This window comes from Quercus robur, chromosome 10, assembly GCF_932294415.1.
Source record: "Quercus robur chromosome 10, dhQueRobu3.1, whole genome shotgun sequence".
Taxonomy (NCBI): Eukaryota; Viridiplantae; Streptophyta; class Magnoliopsida; order Fagales; family Fagaceae; genus Quercus; species Quercus robur.
In genome coordinates, this window is record NC_065543.1 from 51,974,737 (window position 1) to 51,994,308 (window position 19,572).

A 19,572-nucleotide genomic window follows, 5' to 3' on the forward strand; every position below is an offset into this window, starting at 1 on the left:
GCATACATGCACATATAAAATTTCTCACATGAGCTAAAATAATAAATCATGTGATAAATGGTTCGTCACATGAACCACCATGTAATGGGAACCTAATTTGAAAGAATAATTTATTCATTTGTAAATAAACTCGTCAATATCACATTATTATTTAATTTATTGCCAAATACACAATATATTTCGTAATAAAAGTTTATTAATTTAATTATTAGTTTTTTTTTATAACTAAAAATTAATGTACCTAATTAACTTAAATCAGAAACAGTGTTTTGAGTTAAAAATGAACCTTTGTAAAAAAATTAAAAATAAAAATAAATAAAATAAAATAAAAAAAGCTATGAAGTTTTATGGTTGTAAAATAGAGTTTTGGATTTTTAAAAACGCTCTTTTAAACTCTCAAAATACCAAATTGGCCCAATATAATTTTAACTAAAAATTACAATTTATCAATCATTAGCATAAGTCAAAAAAAGTTGTCTATTTTTTTTTATATAAGAAAAATATTAAGAAAAGAAAATAAATAAATTTGAGTTAATTAACATATAATTTAGCTTGGCAGATCACAATATCATCTTTTTATGGAACAAATTAAGAAAGGAAAGAATCAAAGCCTGAAAAAGCTAGTCCACAACCAAACCCTATTAGTGTGTGAATCTTTGTTATTATAACTAAATAGTGCTAACTCATGCAGCAACCATCATCGTAGAGAGAGAGAGAGATGGAGGAGGGAACGACGGCGTCTCCACAAACGAATGATAATAATAACAATAATAATATTGCAATGGAATACGAAATAGTGACTACTGCCTTCTCCTCCGGTCCACACCTCTCCGGTTTGAGTTCCGATGGCCTTATTCTCGGCCCCACCACCACGTCACCACCTTCTTCCGACGGCGGTTCGTGCTCCTCCCCTGGATCCCCCGGTGACCCTATCAATCCTCCCAAACAGCCCTTCGTCATTGGTAATATATGTATATTGTTATTATACTATGAATACTATATAATGCTAATAATTTTATTCTGTCATTTACGTTTAGTTTTAGGACCGACCAAACAACCTCGGAGAACACAAACTCAAATCTACGTACTTCCTTGTTTTGTTTTTTTTTTTGGTTTGTCGTTTTCCGGTTTTGACTTTATAATTTTTTATTGGATTGGAAAATTGTGAAGAACATAGCTTTAACTTTTGAATACCTATATTTTCTACATAGTGATTAATGCAATTTATGCTACGTGAAAACGCAATGTAAGTTTTGTAATTTTGATAATTTATCATTAAAGGTATTACAAATTTTATTATAGTTCTTATATTTCATGTGACACCCTTTTTTTTATTTTTAGTAGTTTTAGTATTTTTTTTTCTCAATTTTTATTTGCAAATGAGCTCCAACTTAAATAATACATGATGGTTAAGATAGTAGGTTTAAGACTCACCAGGCATGGATGTGATACTAAGAAAATATATATAATATGTATACATCTGGAAATTTCAGGGGTCTCGGGAGGTACAGCATCAGGCAAGACTACAGTGTGTGACATGATGATTCAACAACTCCATGATCATAGGGTTGTGCTAGTCAATCAGGTGCATATTTTGTATTTTTCTTCTGAACTCCTTTGATTATTCATTACTCATTGCTTGAGTAATCACTTTGTAGTTTTACCTTCATGAATTTTCAAAGATTGTATTTGTTACTTGTTAAAAAGTGATACTATAAAAGAATGAGTTTTTTGAATTTTATAGATGAGAATATTGTATTGAAGGTAACTTAGCAAAGAAGGTTAATAGAATTGAAATCTTATTGCCTATAATGTATTCCACATGCTATAAATCAGTGAATCATAGTAACATAAGAACAGCAGGTAAAATCTTGCTATATTTTGTGTTGTGTCACAGAGTTTCGAATCTCATGAAATTGCCTAATTTTGCTCTATTGGCTCTATGAAAGTTTTCATCTTCTTACCCTCTTGGATGGGATTATGCTCTTTGTTAGTATTTTGAAAAGAGTATATTCTTTTAGTTTCTTAATAAATTTTGTGATGAATTTCGTAGGACTCATTCTACCGTGGTTTAACAGAGGAAGAATCAAAACATGTACACGAGTATAATTTTGATCACCCTGGTAAGTTAATCATGGATTAAGAGAAATGCAGGCTTCGAATAATTGTTGAATGTACCTTCTATTAGTTACAAATTTGTCATTCTATTAAAATATATCTGGTTTCTTTATAGATGCATTTGACACAGAACAACTTTTAGAGTGTGTTGGCAAGCTCAAATCTGGTCAGTCTGTTCAAGTTCCAATATATGATTTTAAGAATCATCAGCGATTCTCTGACCGTTTTCGACAGGTAGTTCTTTTGTCTTATGAAAACTATTGTAGTTCCAGTTGATATAGGTTTATACACTTGTTAGAATTTGCTCAAATATTTGAGGCAATGGCTTTTGTAACAAGCTAATGCAGTTAGAAAAAATTAAAAGTGGAACTGATAATGTAATAGGTGACACATATTGCTGTGGATTTTGCAAGCATACCTGCTATACTTTGTTCTTTTTACCTTTTATCTAATGCTATCTTTTTAGTAGTATACTTCCTGTATATTGCAAATCTCTATTTTCATCTTTCAATTTATTTAATTCTTACTGATCCAAAAAATTCTAAATCAATTCAATGGTCTGCACTATTGGCCAACTAATTAACTATCATTTTCTTTTGTTTGGTCACATCTTGGCAGGTCAATGCATCTGATGTAATCATATTGGAAGGAATATTGGTTTTTCATGATCAACGTGTCCGCAACTTGATGAATATGAAGATTTTCGTTGATGCAGGTTTCTTTCCTTATATCTTGTTAAACTTGTGAAGCTTTGACTGCTGGTAATCTGTCCTGGTTCCCATGATATAACTATTGTCTTGGAACTGAGCATATTGCTATACAGACTTGTAACTTTGTTACCATTTAGTTGATATCTGGCAGCAAGTTCTGTGCTGTTAACTTTTCTATTCAAAGCACTGTCAAAGTGCAAATTTGTTTTCCTCTCATTAGCTATCTTACTGGCCTTACATTGTTATCTAGATGCTGATGTAAGGCTTGCCCGAAGAATAAAGCGTGACACAGTTGACAGAGGTAGAGATGTACACTCTGTTCTTGAACAGGCAAGAATCATTTTTCCTTATATAAAATTAAATTGATATAACATATTGAACTGAGCGTATTGAGAAATATCAGGGCTGGGATGGTTTCTTGAGAAAACATCTGAGAGGCTTGAGCAGGTGTTTAAATAAATGAAAGAATGTAATGTAGTTAGGCCATGTATGATAAGTGTCATGCAGGTCCTACAACCAGAAACAGCATCATATGCATTTCTGAAGGTTTGGAGCCCGATGAACTGCACAAATGGTCGTGATCATGCAGCATAAATTAAGACAAAGCTTGAATGTTGAAGATGATGCATCTCTTTTTTTTTTTAATTATGAAACGAAAAATGCATCTCCTAAAGTTTTTAAATTATTTTTATTTATTTAAGTTTTATCTTTACATGCTCCTCTGTGAAAATAGAAATGTGAAAAAGGATACACAGGCTATTGGTTATGATAGGACTAACTGGCACTTGCATAGGCCGGGAAATGATCAATTATATAACTTATTGTGAAACTAGTTTTCTTCTATTTGCAATTTTGCTTACTGTATGACATATACATATCCATATAAGAGTAACAATTTAGTTACCTCAAAACAAGGTAATAGGAATCAAACTATGCAAACAGTCATGTTTTCAATTTATTTTAGGTTTAACTGGGTTGGAATTGAGCTATGGGAATCAAAATATTCTGCTTGTAATACAATTTTGGAAGGACCAAAAGTGGCAAGAGTTTTCTGAAAGCTTAGTTACAGTATTTTTCATTAATGAGCTGTAGTGTTCAAGGATGCATCTAGCTACTGTTATCTTGCTTGTGGCATTGCATTATGCAATTGTGGGTGATAAAAGTTTTTCTAAGTTTAATCTTCTGGGTTTGGATTTTGATTTTGAATGAGATCAATCATTTGCTTGGAAAAATTAGTTTCTTAGTGTTTCATCAATTGTGCAGTATTCAAAGTTTGTCAAGCCTGCTTTTGATGGTTTCATTCTTCCATCAAAGAAATATGCTGATGTCATCATACCCCGGGGTGGCGATAATCATGTTGCAATTGATTTAATTGTGCAACATATCCGCACAAAGCTTGGTCAGCATAACCTCTGCAAGATATATCCCAATTTGAATGTTATTCAGTCCACATTCCAGGTATTTATCATCATCCTTTTCTTCATTCTGTCACCGAAAAGGATAATTTTTTTACAGAACATTGTTCATACTGGACAAAACCAACAAAACTGAAACTACAAATTGACACAAACTTTTTTATTTGATCAGTAAACAACAATTTGACACAAACTAATTAACATAAAAGATATCAGGAGTGCTCCACGCAGCAGCCAATCTTTTGTGCACTGCAGTAACCACCTAATATGGTCATACCTTGGTCTGAGTTAAACTGGATGCAACCTCTGAGTGGGTAGAAGTCTGATAACTTTGGGAGGTGTGAATATTAATTCTAATCAGCTGCATTAAGAGATATAAAATGTTCTGAGACAGGAAGATTGGAACAATGATTACCTGGGATAGAGTCCACATGCATAGTGTGTGCTTGAATTTCCTACATTTCTCAAATTAAGCTTCATTATATTTTTCCTTCGTGTTTTATATAATGTTAGGATTGGTTTTACAGATAAGAGGCATGCACACTCTGATTCGTGACAAGGAAATAACAAAGCATGATTTTGTTTTTTATTCAGATCGTTTAATACGTCTGGTATGTAGAGACTGTTTATTCTGAGGACCTTCAATTTGTATATCCATTTGTGTCTAACATATACTAAAAACCATAAATTTTTCAGGTAGTGGAACATGGTCTTGGCTACTTGCCTTTTACAGAGAAGCAAGTAATCACTCCTACAGGTGTGTTTGAGAGCGAGGGGAGCAAAAAAAAGTACAACGAAATTTTCATATTATGGAAACAAATATATATGTATGTATATATGTATATAATTCAAGTCATGTGAGTTTGCACTCTGCCTGGCTCAAGCTGGGCCTGTCACTGGAAAAACTGCAATCCTTATTATCTGATTGGTACTTGATACTGCCATATCAAACTCTGCTGCAAATCACTTACAGTATGTTGTCCTATTCCAGGATCAGTGTATACCGGAGTTGACTTTTGCAAGAAATTATGTGGTGTTTCTGTTATTCGAAGGTGCACTTATAATCTAGTGCTGTTTACTTTTAACCACAGATTAAATTAAGTTTCAATCTTGAATTTCTTTCTGTTTGTTTTTTAAGATTTGGTTACATAAATTCTTTTAACTTTAGGAGCTTCCTGCGGCTCTTTGATATTGGATCAGGGTAGAACATATCTTTGTTTGATCCAAGAATTTATGTTTTCTTCAGTCCAAATATTCCATAAAAGTAGCAATATGTAACTAGTTTTCTTAATTGTTTATATTTTAGTGGGGAAAGTATGGAGAATGCACTGCGTGCATGCTGCAAAGGAATCAAGATAGGAAAAATCCTCATCCATCGTACTGGTGATAATAAAAAACAGGTGTCACATATATTTGAAATGTGTATTAGTTTTTATTCTTCAAGGTGAAATGGAGTTCCCCCTCTATAATTCCTCTTCTTCCTCTTACATCTAGCTTATATATGAGAAGCTTCCAAAAGATATTTCAGAACGGCATGTCCTCCTCATGGATCCAGTTCTCGCAACAGGTGACCTTTGTTACTGTTTACATGCATTTATATTATTCCATTTATCATCTATAGAAAACTATTCTAACTGTTTATTGTCTAAAATTAAGTCTTAAGTTTAAGAACCAACATTCATCCATGGATCCAAGGAAACTAAAAGCATACCAGTACCACTACCAGCTAGTTCTTTTCCCCTTGTGAGTGATGCATTTATGTGGATAAGTATGAGACAGCCTTGTTTGCTTCCTTGCAGGTAATTCTGCGAGCCAAGCAATTGAACTCCTTACACGAAAGGGAGTTCCAGAGTCTCGAATTATATTCCTCAACCTCATCTCTGTGAGTTAGCTTAAATGCTAATTACATATTTGTCTTTTTTTTTTTTCTTTTTTTTTTTTTTTTTTTTTTTTCTTTGTAACCAACTTTCTTCAATTTCCATGCTTAAAATGTGCCATTTTGCATTTGTTTTATGACACTAATTCCAGGCTCCTGAGGGTATACATCGTGTATGCAAACAGTTTCCATTTCTAAAAATTGTAACTTCAGAGATTGATGCTGGACTAAACGATCAATTCCGTGTCATACCAGGGATGGGAGAGTTTGGCGATCGCTACTTTGGTACTGATGATTTTTAATTTGACCATTGTAGATGGATTCAAATATATACCATTATGATTTACGAGAACTGAAGTTCATAGTAATTAATTTGCATAGCAGAAGCTGTTATGTTGTTATGTCAGATTTGCATACCACTCAAATCAAATGTGGTATACTTATCTATAGGAAATAAGTTTTGGGAAAACAATGAGGAAAGCCATTTTCTATTTTACCTTTTTCCACTTTATCTAATATTCTTTTCTTACTATAATATCTTGTTTGGATTGTGTAGTACTATGTTGGTTGAAACATGAGGAAAGATGAGTGATGGAAGATATAGTTTGAAGGAAAGATTCAATAGGAAAAAGTATTGGACTTTCTTTTGGACTAATGATAATTATAGGTAGGTTTGTATGTCTCATGTTTCCTCTTGTATAATATAGCTACCAGCCCTTAATGGTTTCCTCAGTTAAATAGGTAAAGAAGTCTTTGCCTTGGAACAAAAACTTTTTTATTGTTGTAGGGCTGTACGTTTCAGCCCCCATGAATGATAATATCATACATGATACGACCACCGTTTCCTCCCAATAGGACTGCCATTAAATGCCCCTAAAATAAACAACAATGCTAAAGAGTTACACATAATGATGGGAAGAAGCTCTAAAATGAGAAGTATAGAGATTATATTAAAGGACTAGCTCAGTGCATTTTGAGGACCCTTATAAATATTACTTAAATAGTATTTTTAGTTAATGTTCTACATTATAAGTTGTTTTATTTAAAATCCATTATTCTTACAATTTAAGATGATTAATTTTTATCGGATTTCTATTAATCTAAAATTATTTTGGCCTTCTTAAAAATTGAGGAAAAAATATACAACTTACATGTTTAAATTTTTTTATTTTTTAAATCACTTATTCTCCACACATTTAGGGCCTCTTACTATTAGGCGCCCTAGGTCATAGCCTAAGAGGCGAGACCTAAGGCTGGCCCTGATTATATAAATTAGGACTGCTCAACATCAACAATCCTAGAATCTTGATTTACGTCTTATTCCCAATCCATGAGTGTCTCATTATGTAATTTTCTTGGTTTTAAAAAGTTTTCTCCTGCTCTTGGATATGGGGGATTACATCTTATTCGCAATCCATGAGTCTCTCATTCTTTAATTTTGTTGGTTTTAAACTTTCAAGTTTTCTCCATCTCTCCTATGTCTCCGACCCTCTGCTAAGTCGTGCAACCACCACCACATGCAGTTTCTTGTCATACATGGCCATAGCCATGCAAAGCCATCGCCATACACTCCCCCCCCCCCCCCCCCCCCCAAAACTCTTCATCTCTCTCCACCGTTGAGCCATAGTTTTGTCCACCATCAATAAGGTATGAGCCATCTCCATTTGTATCATAATGATTAATTGGGGATGACACACCCAGCCATCTTTGTACGCTATCATTAACAGGTTAACCCTAACTTATTTGGACAGCTAATTTTTGTTGCTCTGTTATGTTCTGAATTTTTAGCAAACTAAAATCTTTATTCAACCCCACCCCCTCCAAAAAAATAACACCCTACTATTACTCAAAAGTGGAGTGCAATCGATTTCACTTGATTCATCAGTTGGCAGCAAAATGGGAGAGTTTTCCACCTAAAGTATTGGGTCAAGTGGCAATTTGACCCCAAACTTGGGTCCAACCGACTTGGGTCCAACCAACTTGCTAGCACCCCTAATATAAGTTGATACAATCTAGGGTTTAGAACCAAAAAGCAACGCCCAACCTAAGAGTATTGAAATTAACCCTACCCAAATCTCCTTTCTCCCTCACCTGCACTATGATGGTACAAGTAACTTCTTTTTTCTCTTGCAAGAATAGAGTTTCAAATCAAGATTTTATATTCTTTCACTCTTTCTTTTCTTTTAAGCGAGTAGAGAGATTCAAATCCTATAATGAATCAAACAACACCATTAGCCACAAATCTCTTGGCACTAGTCCAGCGTCTAATAATTAAGCTGACAACTCTACTTTAGAAGGGGGGAAAAACTGATAAAGAGTAGTAATTTTGTCTATAAGTTGATAGTACAAAAATTTCGCCTCCATTTTAAGTTCTTTAGCCTCTCTAATTTCTAAGAACACTGCAAAGAATGTCCAAGAACCAATTATTACAACAAATCAAACAATAGATGAAGTTCCCCAAAAAAAAAAAAAAAAAAAAAAAAAAAAAAAAAAAAAAAAAAAAAAAAAACTTAAAATGAAATTATGACCAGAAAGAAAAAAAAATTACATCTACAAGCCACTCAGCGCAAAGTGGCAAAAATCTACAAGCTGATCACACTCTGCCTATCTGGAGGGGCTACACACTGCCACAAGGAACAGAATGCTGGAATAGTGGCTGCTTCAACCCCTAGGGCAGCAAGGTTGCGACCATACTCCTGATGAAAATATTTACAAACGAAACTTGTATAAGTCATCCCACATAGTCCATGGTTTGCTACCCAACAACTCATGATCCGTGCACACAAATGGAGAGAGATTAAGTACGGTCATACAGTTGATTTTTACCTGAATATCAAGGAACAATTGCATACAAATCTTGCCCGTGTCAGACACATTATTATCCGACACATCTGAGCTTGCTCCAGCTCGTCTTTGAGCCCCTTGTCGTATTCTCTGAAGTGAAGACTCTGTTTTCCTCGCCTGGTCAAGATAGCATAAATTTTAAACGGATAATATTTCAAGGCAAGGGAAATTCTAGGAGACCGAAAGGTTTACAGATGTAATTGGCAATTAGATACTAACCACACTGACAAGATCAGCAGCTAATTCATAATAACGACCAGTAATCTCAGTTGCAGCACCAAGCAGTAGTTCATTCCTAGTTTCCCTTGTCAAGTATATTGTAGCTCGCTCTCCTTCCAAAAGAACCTGGGAGCAGTTGGTAGTTCAATGTAAAAATAAAAACTCATAAGTAATCCACCATGTTAGTGTAAATGTGAAGCTGACAACAGAACTAGAAATATGTAAGTGATACATCCATAGATTTTTTTAAATATAGCCATAGCACTAATTAATGTCCAGTCTGTAAATTAACCCAAAAAAAAAAAAAGGATATTTTCAGAAAGGACTTGGGGATTAGTTACTCTAACACCTAGATGAAGAGCCTCCCCAAATATTTGTATGCATTCTCATATCATTTGTTGGAACTTTTTTTTTTCATAAGTCACGCCATATTCTGAACTTTTAGTTGTTCTCTTTTAGGTTGTGTAGTTTTTCCTTGTGTCCAAATTCCAGATTTTAAAATATTGATAAAAGTGATTGGGAAAACTTAGATACAGTATATTAGGCTCCCCAATGTGCTCACTTTTAGCATCTAGGCATGTACTGGAGAAATTTTCTAGGTGCTAAAGGAAATTAAAACAGAAGATAAGATAGTGGGGCTTAGCTGGCCATCACTAACTGAGCAAAAGTCAAAGTTAAAAAAATATTTAAAAAACAAAAAAAGGCTTTGGACTCAGAATCCCAACCCCTTCCACTTCATACACAGGTCTTCTTTGGCCCATCCAAAGGCCTCACACAGTTCTTTCTTTTACTCTCTCTCCCCTTTCTCTTTTTGTTCTTGTTTTTTTCATCAATTTGGAAAAATATTTTTCTTAATTTCAATTATATAATCCTCAGCACTATAGTGATTCTATCTTCTTTTTTCATCTCCTTTTTATATAAGTTTATTGTAAAGTCTTTCTTAGATGAATTTATAAAACCTGTATGATTTAAGCTCTAGGATTATAGTATTCCAATGCATTAGATGAAGATGATTTAACTTTTAAACTCTATATATACATAATAACTGCATTTAGAATTTGGCAACTCACTACACTCGAGCTAGTCCCTTTTCGGCACCTCACACCTCGGGCAATGCAAAGGCAAAAGGCAACCTTGACACCTTAAGGTTGCCTTTCGCCTTTGAAAACATATGGTAATAAATCATATGGCCTTTTCTATCCAACTTTTTCTTAGGACACAATCAAGGAATCTACCAGTAGATAATCGGATAGCACAGAATTTTTTTTTTTTTTTGATAGGTAATAGAAGTTTTATTGAGTAGAAATGTACAGGGTGTTTACTGTAGTAAACCCATTGCACTTGAAACGAATACAAACAAATCAAAGAGAAGATTTAACAGAAATTAAAAAATCAGACATGGTAAGACAATGGGTAAAACCCCAAACCCATTGCACAGAAAACATCTAGCTTGGATAAGAGGATAACACAACAGCTATAAATCAAAGAGAATTACACACCTTCAGGGGTCGCAATACCGCTGACACATAGGGTGAATGTCTGACAGGAAGAGGTTTATTTGTCATCCTATAAGTTGCGGTTATTCCCTTCAGCTGTCTCAAGTCCTACATTTATATTTGAGAAAGAAGTCTTATGAACGAACAACATATATTCAGAACTAATAAAACAATAAATAAGTAAATATATGAACAAAAATAATTCAGAACATCAGATATTCACTGGGCCAATCAGCCAGCAGATTAGTTCTATCACTGCATATTACAATCAAGAAAATATTTGAAGCAGCAAATAAACATAAGCACACCAACTCCTTCCAAGGTTATTTCAGACAATATCATTGACAAATTATAGCTTACCTCAACAGACTTCTCAACCAGTGCCTCTATTATTGTGTTAATAACCAGAGGCACTAAATCCTCCAATGACTTTCCACCATGTAAAATACTCTGTTTTACCGAATCTAGAACAGCAGCAGAGCATGAAGAAAGAATTTGAAGTACTTGTCCCAGGTAATCACCACAAACCTCCGAGTCCAGGCAATTTAAATCATGAATAATCTGTAAATCCAATAACCTCTATCAATACACAAGTAAAGCATGATCATCTCATGCATTTTAATTTATATTTTATTCTTTTTATTGAGAAAATTTCACTTGATGAACAAATCACTATATGTCCATGAACCTCAGGTTGAGAACAAAGAGCCACAAATCACAAACCAACATGTAACGTATTAATTATATATGTAAAAAAATAATAATTAAAAAAAAAAAAACAAAAAAAACAAAGGAATATGACATGGTACCTTGTGGTTGAGAACAAAGAACCACAAATCACGGACCAACATGTTCTGTATTGATTTTATATAAAAATAACAAAGGAATAATATATATGTAGTGAAATCAAGATACAATACTTACATAAATAAAATCTTCTGGGACAGCTGAAACAGCCCATTCACATCCAGAGCTGGAGACTGCATTACCCCTCTTCCGGGCGGCCAATCCAGATGACAACCAATTTGAGTATCTAATATACATTCAAAAATAGGCAGTCAATTGTTAATGTATCAACAGAATAGACTCAAAGAAACTTTTTAAGTTCCAAGATAACTGACCTTGAAAGGAGCTGCAAAGATAATTTAAGAAACCTGTCAGCATGAGAGAGGACAAGAACATCTTCTCTCCAGCAGGATCTCAGGCTCTCCAGGAGAGTAACACTTTGTTTCAAAGTCAATTCACGAGAATTTCTTTGACCAGAATTTATATTCTGAATAGGGACAAGACTGGTGGTCGTAAGTGCAGAATTTAAATCCCCTGCTATTTCTTGAAGTCTGAGGTAATTGTAGTTATATAAGCAGCCCACACCATTAAATAATACATAACCAATTTAATAACAATAGAAACCATAATGAAGTTACAGTGAGTACCTCAAAGAGTAATAAGCCCCAACACTCCATTGCTTCATGAACTCAACATATACAGCTTCTGCTCGAAATTTAGCAACAGCAGATCTGGATGGACAGTAGCCTTGCATGACAATTTGATGTTATAACTACAATGAACAACAAATGCTCTTATATGCATAATACATGTAACATTACAGTCTTAAACGATCACCTGACAAATGTCTGAATAGATTGCATAATAATTTTGTCAAGTTTTTACAATCTTAAGGGCACAATTAAAAGAAAGAATAGGAAGAGGAGGGAGAGAGAGAGAGCTGATCAGTACCCTCTAGATGAGCCAAGAAATCTAGGCTTGATTTGTAATTTTTCAAGAATTCTGGAGGTCTTCCTGGAGAAAAAACACCTGGTTTTCCCTTTTGGAGTGCAGAGAGAACCTCTTTTAAAATGGAATTGGCCAAGAAGTCAAACACATGCAAACCAGAGTTTTCTGAAAAGCCCAACAAGCATGACAACAGTCAATAGCATTCATAACCAATAAGTCATAAATCCGTACGCACAAAAAGAACCAGTTAACATGCTATAAGATGACACTTTTTTTCATATTAAATCTATTATACAGAGATTGCAACGGTGTGGAGATTGTCCTCTCAAAGAGGTTAGTGGATTTATTATCCAGTAAAGATGGCTTTTGGAAAATAATGATGGTTTTTATTATTTTTTTTAAAAAAAATCTTTATTTTGTAAATTTAAGACCAATGGCTGCACTAGTTGGTGATGTCAAGGAGAGAAAAACCAAAGGAACATAGATTGAGGTTGTGATACGGAACTTCCAATGATAAAGCTTAGGGAAATGCTTGACGATTGATAATTTACGTAAAAGGAAGGTGTGGATTTTGGATTGGTGCTACATGTGTAAGAGAAATGGTGAATCGGTTGACCATCTATTCCTTCATTGTCCTTTTGCTACGGATCTATGGTCTATGGTTTTGGGTCTTTTTGGAGTTTCTTGGGTTATGCCACACTCTGTTTTGGGGCTGCTACAGTGTTGGCAAGGCAGCTTTGGTCGTCATCGAAATGGTTTTATTTGGTCTATCATTCCTCATTGCTTATTGTGGAGCCTTTGGAGGGAGAGGAATAGTAGATGTTTTGAAGATTTTGAGAGATCTATTCCAGACCTCAAGCTTCTCTTTTTTAGAACTTTAAGGGATTGGTTGTTTGCTTTGCAAAATAAATCTTTCCCTTCTTTTATTGTTTTCCTAGACTCTTGCAATTTTTGTATTTGATTTCCTTTCCCTTGTTCACTTCCGGTGCACTTGGGTGTTCCTTTTTTATCAATATATCTTATTACTTATCAAAAAAAAAAAAAAAAAAGCTTTGTTAGTTGTTGTGCATACAATATATACACTGAAGGCAGAGGGCAATACCTGCAGAAGAAATTTCCAGTAAGAATTTACAGTCTTTCTCAACACATTGTTTAATTTGCTGATAATCATTCTTGAGTTCATCTATTGATGACCCTGCAACAACCGTTGACGCCCCATGCGGAATAATTTTCTGTATCAATGGAGCCACAATAGTTGTACGAAAAATTTCTTCTGCACTTGTAGTGTTATCAATAGCAGCATAAGCACGTAAACAATTGTAAATTGCATTTGCATCCCGGTGCTCAAGCCCATCTGTGAAACAATGTCCCAAGCTTGCATCTAATAATAGGCTAGCACTCTGAATCCTCTTCTCCATGTTTTCAATGAAAGGCAGGTTCTGTACTGGCATAATATAGAAACGAGATGAGCACAGAATGTACGAGTTCCCAATAGAGCAATTGCAAGATCAGTCCTGTTTCACTATATTATGTAGGTAAGTGGATTTTGCTTTTTCCTTTTTATGTTATAGTTGCAATTAGAAACATGCAATTGGATGGTAGCAGAAAAGGGAATTTAGATACAGCGAGGATCTCACATTTAAATATAAAAAATAGCTGGCACGTCTATTCAAATGTCAGCCCAAGTTTTACAATTTAACCCCTACAAGAAAACTGAAATTCATTCTATGCAATCCCTTTTAAAGAGACTGAGGCTGTAACCAGCATTTGCATCCCAACAGCTCATCTAACAAAATAGCACTTTGAACCCCCCCAACCCCCCCCCCCCCCCCCCTTCTCTCTGTTAAGTATATACATCTTTATCAATAAGAGGCGATAAGAGTAAGGATACGATATAAAAATGTAAAATACATAAATACTGAGTTATCATTCAACCCTTTTGGTCATAAGTCTAATGACAACACGCTCTCTTGACCTTTTTCTTCAATCTTACACCTCACAACAATACACAAACCCCACAAACACAAAAACACAAGATACACAAATACCACAGACACCAACCCTTCTTGGCTCACACACTTCACATAGCTTGTATACTTCCTTGAGCGTTCCTAGAATCTTGAAAAACACATACATATTCCACCTTAAATGGAAATCTTTGTAAGCTTTTTGAACTCATAATGTTTCAACTAATTATACAATTTTTTTCTTTTTCTTTTCTTCTTTTTATGATGACGTGGAACCTCCCAAGGCAAGGCCATTTGGACCCATCCCTAGGGAGTAAACCACGGATACACAAACCCACCTGCCTGAAACATGTATAAAGTAGTCTGGAGGAACTCCTAATTGGGATCGAACCCAAGATGTTTGCATCTAAAACTCTACTCAAGCTTCCAACCACTAGGCTGCACCTTAACAGGCAATGATTAATAGGTAAATTAATCAAGTATATGGAGACATGGGGAATCGAACCTACCCCTAATTATCAACTTCTCAACTTCTTGGCCATCTTAAATCAATGTAAGCAAATTAATATATACACTAGCCCCTCAACTGGAAAGCCCTCACTCCACTCCTCCTGCCTGCCTGCACACGTGTACACAAACACACTAAGCTCCCCCCACCCCCCTTTCCCACTCCTGGGTCTCTCTCTCGCACACACTAGTCTCCTCTTCCCCCACCTCCCTATCTCTTCCTCTCTGGTCTCTCTCTCACAGAGAGTAGACATAACCTGCTATCCTCCTTTGCTTGTTGAAAAGTAAAAACATGTAAAATGCTCAAGAAACAGTAAGATTTCTACCATTTTCCTTTCATAACCATCAGTCTTTCTAAGAAATAAAAGGAGCCTAAGTTCTTCAATTACTTTTCTAGTTTTAGCTAAGAAATGGTAAGTATGTAACAACAAAGCAAGATAAATGTCATAAAAGCTAGTTGGTGAGACAATGAATAATCAAGCTGGAGTATTTAACACAACAATATATTTTTTACAATTTTATTTCCATTTAAGGTTATATACATGGTCCAGCATGTAAATCTTAGTTGTCTTAATGGCTCATCATCTTTCCCCAAGATTCCTTCATAAAAAGACACAACCTTAATTCTAATTTTCACTTTCATGTTTAAATGTATATGTAACCAAAAATAAATCTAAATGTGAGGGAGAGCAGAAAATAGACCTGTGCGTGAGCAATATAGAACTTCAGCCGATTCATCTCACTGGCAATTCTCTCCAAAAGCATACTCTGAGTCTCTCTCAAATTCATCCCATTCTCAACATGCTGTGCAGAAATCCCATTGCTCATAGAATTCCGCTCTGCCACATTTACATCCCCATTTGACCAATCAGCAGGCACAGTTGGTAGTTCCTTTATTAGTTTTTCGACCTGCACTTATTAGACAACATCGTATCCAAGTTACTAAAACTCATATGCAACCAAACTCAGTACAAACCTTGATCTGCTACAATCAAATCTAAACCTTCCCAATGCAATTAAAACACACACCAAGCTCAAACTTAATATTCTTCATCCAACTAAAATCCAAATAAGACTATAAAAGAAGATTCAACTCCATTGAAAATTGAAAATTCTACACAATGAAGCTTCAATTGAATCAAATTAACGTGTGATCTAGGTAATCATAAATCCAGATACAAATACATTAATAAACTAGTCACTCAGAGACTGAAATTGAATCAAAAATTCACAAATATTAACCCTAAATCACTGCATTTTACACGTATAAATCTGAAAACTAAATCTCACGCCAATTTCTCTCAAATACGATCCAAATAAACACCAAATCACTCACACACAGAGACTGAGATATATATACATACCTTCGATACAACGTGAAAGGTATCGAGCAAAATCTGCAAGGTCTCTTTCGCCGACGCGGCTTCAGATCTCTGCTTCAACCCGCTCTTGAGAGCAACAAGCGAGCGATCGACGGAGGCACGGTACTGCTCGATCTTTTCGCGGAGTTCGAGGAGCGGAGCGCGCATTCGCACGACGGAGGCATCGACGTCGACGAGCTTGGTGCTGAGGTTGACGAAGTCGGCGTAGTCGCGGTTGATGAGGTCGATGAGCTCGTGGTTGAGCGCGGCGCGGTGCGACTCGAGCTCGGATCGGAGTGTGTCGAAGGGGACGAAGGTGCGGAGCTCCGAAATGTAGGACTCGGAGTCGAAGTTCGGGGAGAGGAAGAGCGAGGGCTTGAACCAGAGCGGGTGAGAGTCCAGCGGGTCCGAGAAGAAGTCCGTCGCGGATCTCGGTGGCGCTTGTGCCGGAATCGGATCCGCCATTTCGGATCCCGGTTTTGCTTCTTCTTTTTTGGTTTCTTTGATTTTGTTTGTTGTGTTTGGTTGGTGAGAAAAAACCGTGAGAAAATTGGATTTCTCTCGAAGACTAATGAAACTGAGAATTATACTATACAAAATGTTTTAATTGGAGACGAAGAAATATAGAAGTAAAGGCTGTGAGAAGTGAGAACTACTTGCATTACTATTTTGCAAAAAAAACAAAACAAAACGTTGGAAAATCCCATCCAAACCGTGTATATCATGGGACCCACGTGAATATGACGTAGATTCATTTGTTTGGACGGTCTAGATTTTTTTTTTTTTTTTTTTTTGAGGGGAGGACTGTCTAGATTTAATTGGGAAGAAAAAGGAAAAAAAAAAAAAAAAAAGCCTAAATATCCCTAAACTTAAAAATTTTTCAAATTACACCTAAGTAGCTGATATACCGCGCAAAACTTGGTGCAATTTGATAAATTTTGTAAGAAATTATTTATGACTTATTAATTTCATGAATATTATTATTGTTAGTAACACTTAATCTATAAGGTTTTCTACTAAAACTAAATTCAAACTAAATACATTGGTAGAAAAATTCATCTAATTCATGCAACCAAGAAATGTCATCAGATCATAGTGAAATTGTCACCTACAAACCTATTGGTTCCTAGGTGTTTTACTTGTATTATTTATGTTTTATATATCAATTAGCTATTAAAACTTCTAGAATTTCATGATACAACAATAAAAAAAATAATGTCATAGTGATGTAATAATATCACAATTTAACTTCTAAATTTTAATTGAACTAAAAGTAGCCAAAAATAAATCCTTACCAAGTATATGCATCATACAGAAAACCAAAAATATAAATTGGTACATAATATGAAGAAAAAAAAAAAAGCCTAAATAAATTACAATGCTACATAAGTAAAACAATATACATAAAATCCAAACAAAATATTTAAAACGAATATAATATTTTGAAAATTAACATACCTCTTAAAAAGAAAAACAAAGACATTGTGAGTAAATTATGGAAATTTAATTTTTAAGTCTCATAAAAATGGGGATTTATATTGGACAAATGTGGAGACAAATAATAGTTGCCCAATTCATTGAATTCGACTTTTGCAATTCTACATTGAAGTTAGTCTTATGCAGAAAATTGAAAAGTTTTTTTAATTCCTACATTTTTCATGATTTTTTAGATTCATTCATATCAATTCAAAGCATGTAAAGTTATAAATGTATACAAATTCTTTAAATTTTATTCCTACATTTTTCATGACTTTTTAAATCCATCCGTATCAATTCAAAGCATGTAAAGTTATAATTGTATACAAATTCTTTAAATTTTATTAATATATTGAAATAAATGCATTTGTCATTACTTAATAATTTGACATAAATGCTAAATTTAGATGAGGTGGAAGCTTAAATGAGAAGGATGTCATACAATGTGTCACTTGACAAAACCTTATACTTTTCCACATGAAATCTCTGCTTATATATAAATTGACTATGTAATAGTAATGTCTAATCTTGTTTGAATGATTTACCTATTCAATGTCATTTGTTTCTCAAAAATTATAAAAATAAAAAATCTATTCATATAGAAAAATTTTGTACATTAATGCTAAGAACTTGAAAAACTGGAAATTATGAAGTGTTTCGTTCTAAATTTTATTTGTTCATAAATCTTAACGAAAGTTACAGTTTAAGAATGCATATGATTTGTTTCGTTTTAATGTCACGCTTATAAGTTGAATATAAATCTCATAAAGAACTATGATTTAAGTGAGTTTAATTCATATGATTCATTTCTTTCTATTCTAATTTCTTTAAGGCACACGAGTTAATAATATCTCATTTCTTTATACTCTAATTTCTCTAAGGAATATGAGTAAATCATAAATCTCATGGAGAGGCATGTGTAACAATTCATCATATTTTCATATTTGTTTCACCATTGAGTTGATTCTAACGCTCCACATTTTTATACTGTTTGATTTGTTGTAAAATAGTTGGTCAACCGTAAAATGTTTTCAAACAATTGTAAAATCTAATGCAAAAACATGTAAAATATCTTACACTCGAATTGCTCTCTCAAGTCTCAACCACAAGGCCACAACCCTCTTAACTCTTTCACAATCTCAACCATCTCGCACCACCGCCACCAAACTTCATCAGTCTCTTCCTCGCACAAACCCCTATCCTCTCTCTTCTCCTGTCTCACACAATCCCTTGGGAACCTACTATCCAGCAGCGTTCTTGGGTTTTTGGTGGCTGCTGCTCCAATCTCGTTATCACTGGGTTTGCTGGGTTATATTTTTAGATCAAGCTCTGGGATCATTGGTTTTCCTTTTGGGTTTCAGATCTTTCCAATCAGGGTTCGTGGGTTTTTTTTGGGCTTTTTGATCTAGATTTTTGGGTAGTTGATGGTTGTGTTTTGGGTGCTTGTTGGCTTGTGCATCTGCACTTGCATTTGGTGGGTTTTGAGAACTAGGAAATTTTTTCATTTTACAGCAACACAAACACTAAAAACTGATTTCCACAGCAATTTCAAGTACACAATCAAACACCATAAAATAAAAATGTTTTCAATGTAAAATATTTTACATCTAAAAACATTTTACATACAGCAAGATGGATGTGTTTATGTTGCATAAGGGCCAAAGCGCCATTTTGTTTTATTGAGAGACAGTTCATTCCACTTAGCTATGCACAGCAAGTTTCACTCAATGATCTTTGACACCAAAGAAAAACAATTTCAACAATGAAATGGTTTTGAGGCAATATAAAAATCCCTATACAAAGATTTGACACTGAGCTACACTTTTTAAGTGAGAGATTAACACCATTG

At 34.5% G+C, this 19,572-nt stretch overlaps 2 protein-coding genes across 3 annotated transcripts; one reads left to right on the plus strand and one right to left on the minus strand.

Moving 5' to 3' along the window:
• Positions 1–599: 599 nt before the first annotated feature.
• Positions 600–6,615, plus strand: LOC126704446 (uridine/cytidine kinase UKL1, chloroplastic-like). Its single transcript, XM_050403472.1, has 14 exons — positions 600–962; positions 1,494–1,585; positions 2,054–2,123; positions 2,234–2,352; positions 2,737–2,833; positions 3,079–3,158; positions 4,092–4,286; positions 4,771–4,854; positions 4,940–5,000; positions 5,235–5,295; positions 5,550–5,643; positions 5,738–5,810; positions 6,043–6,125; positions 6,272–6,615. The coding sequence occupies exons 1-14, from the start codon at positions 719–721 to the stop codon at positions 6,419–6,421; spliced, it is 1,503 nt and encodes a 500-aa protein (XP_050259429.1). The 5' UTR covers positions 600–718; the 3' UTR covers positions 6,422–6,615.
• Positions 6,616–8,424: 1,809 nt separating this feature from the next.
• Positions 8,425–16,876, minus strand: LOC126704445 (conserved oligomeric Golgi complex subunit 2). 2 transcript variants are annotated; one of them, XM_050403471.1, is made up of 13 exons: positions 16,251–16,876; positions 15,589–15,795; positions 13,515–13,851; positions 12,416–12,577; positions 12,112–12,211; positions 11,800–12,015; positions 11,603–11,711; positions 11,039–11,239; positions 10,682–10,786; positions 9,183–9,308; positions 8,946–9,080; positions 8,668–8,815; positions 8,425–8,518 (listed from the first exon to the last, which is right to left on the minus strand). In XM_050403471.1, the coding sequence occupies exons 1-12, from the start codon at positions 16,710–16,712 to the stop codon at positions 8,702–8,704; spliced, it is 2,274 nt and encodes a 757-aa protein (XP_050259428.1). In that variant the 5' UTR covers positions 16,713–16,876; the 3' UTR covers positions 8,425–8,518; positions 8,668–8,701. The 2 variants fall into 2 exon arrangements, with proteins under 2 accessions (XP_050259428.1, XP_050259427.1); XM_050403470.1 differs by having other exon boundaries at positions 8,425–8,815.
• Positions 16,877–19,572: the final 2,696 nt, after the last annotated feature.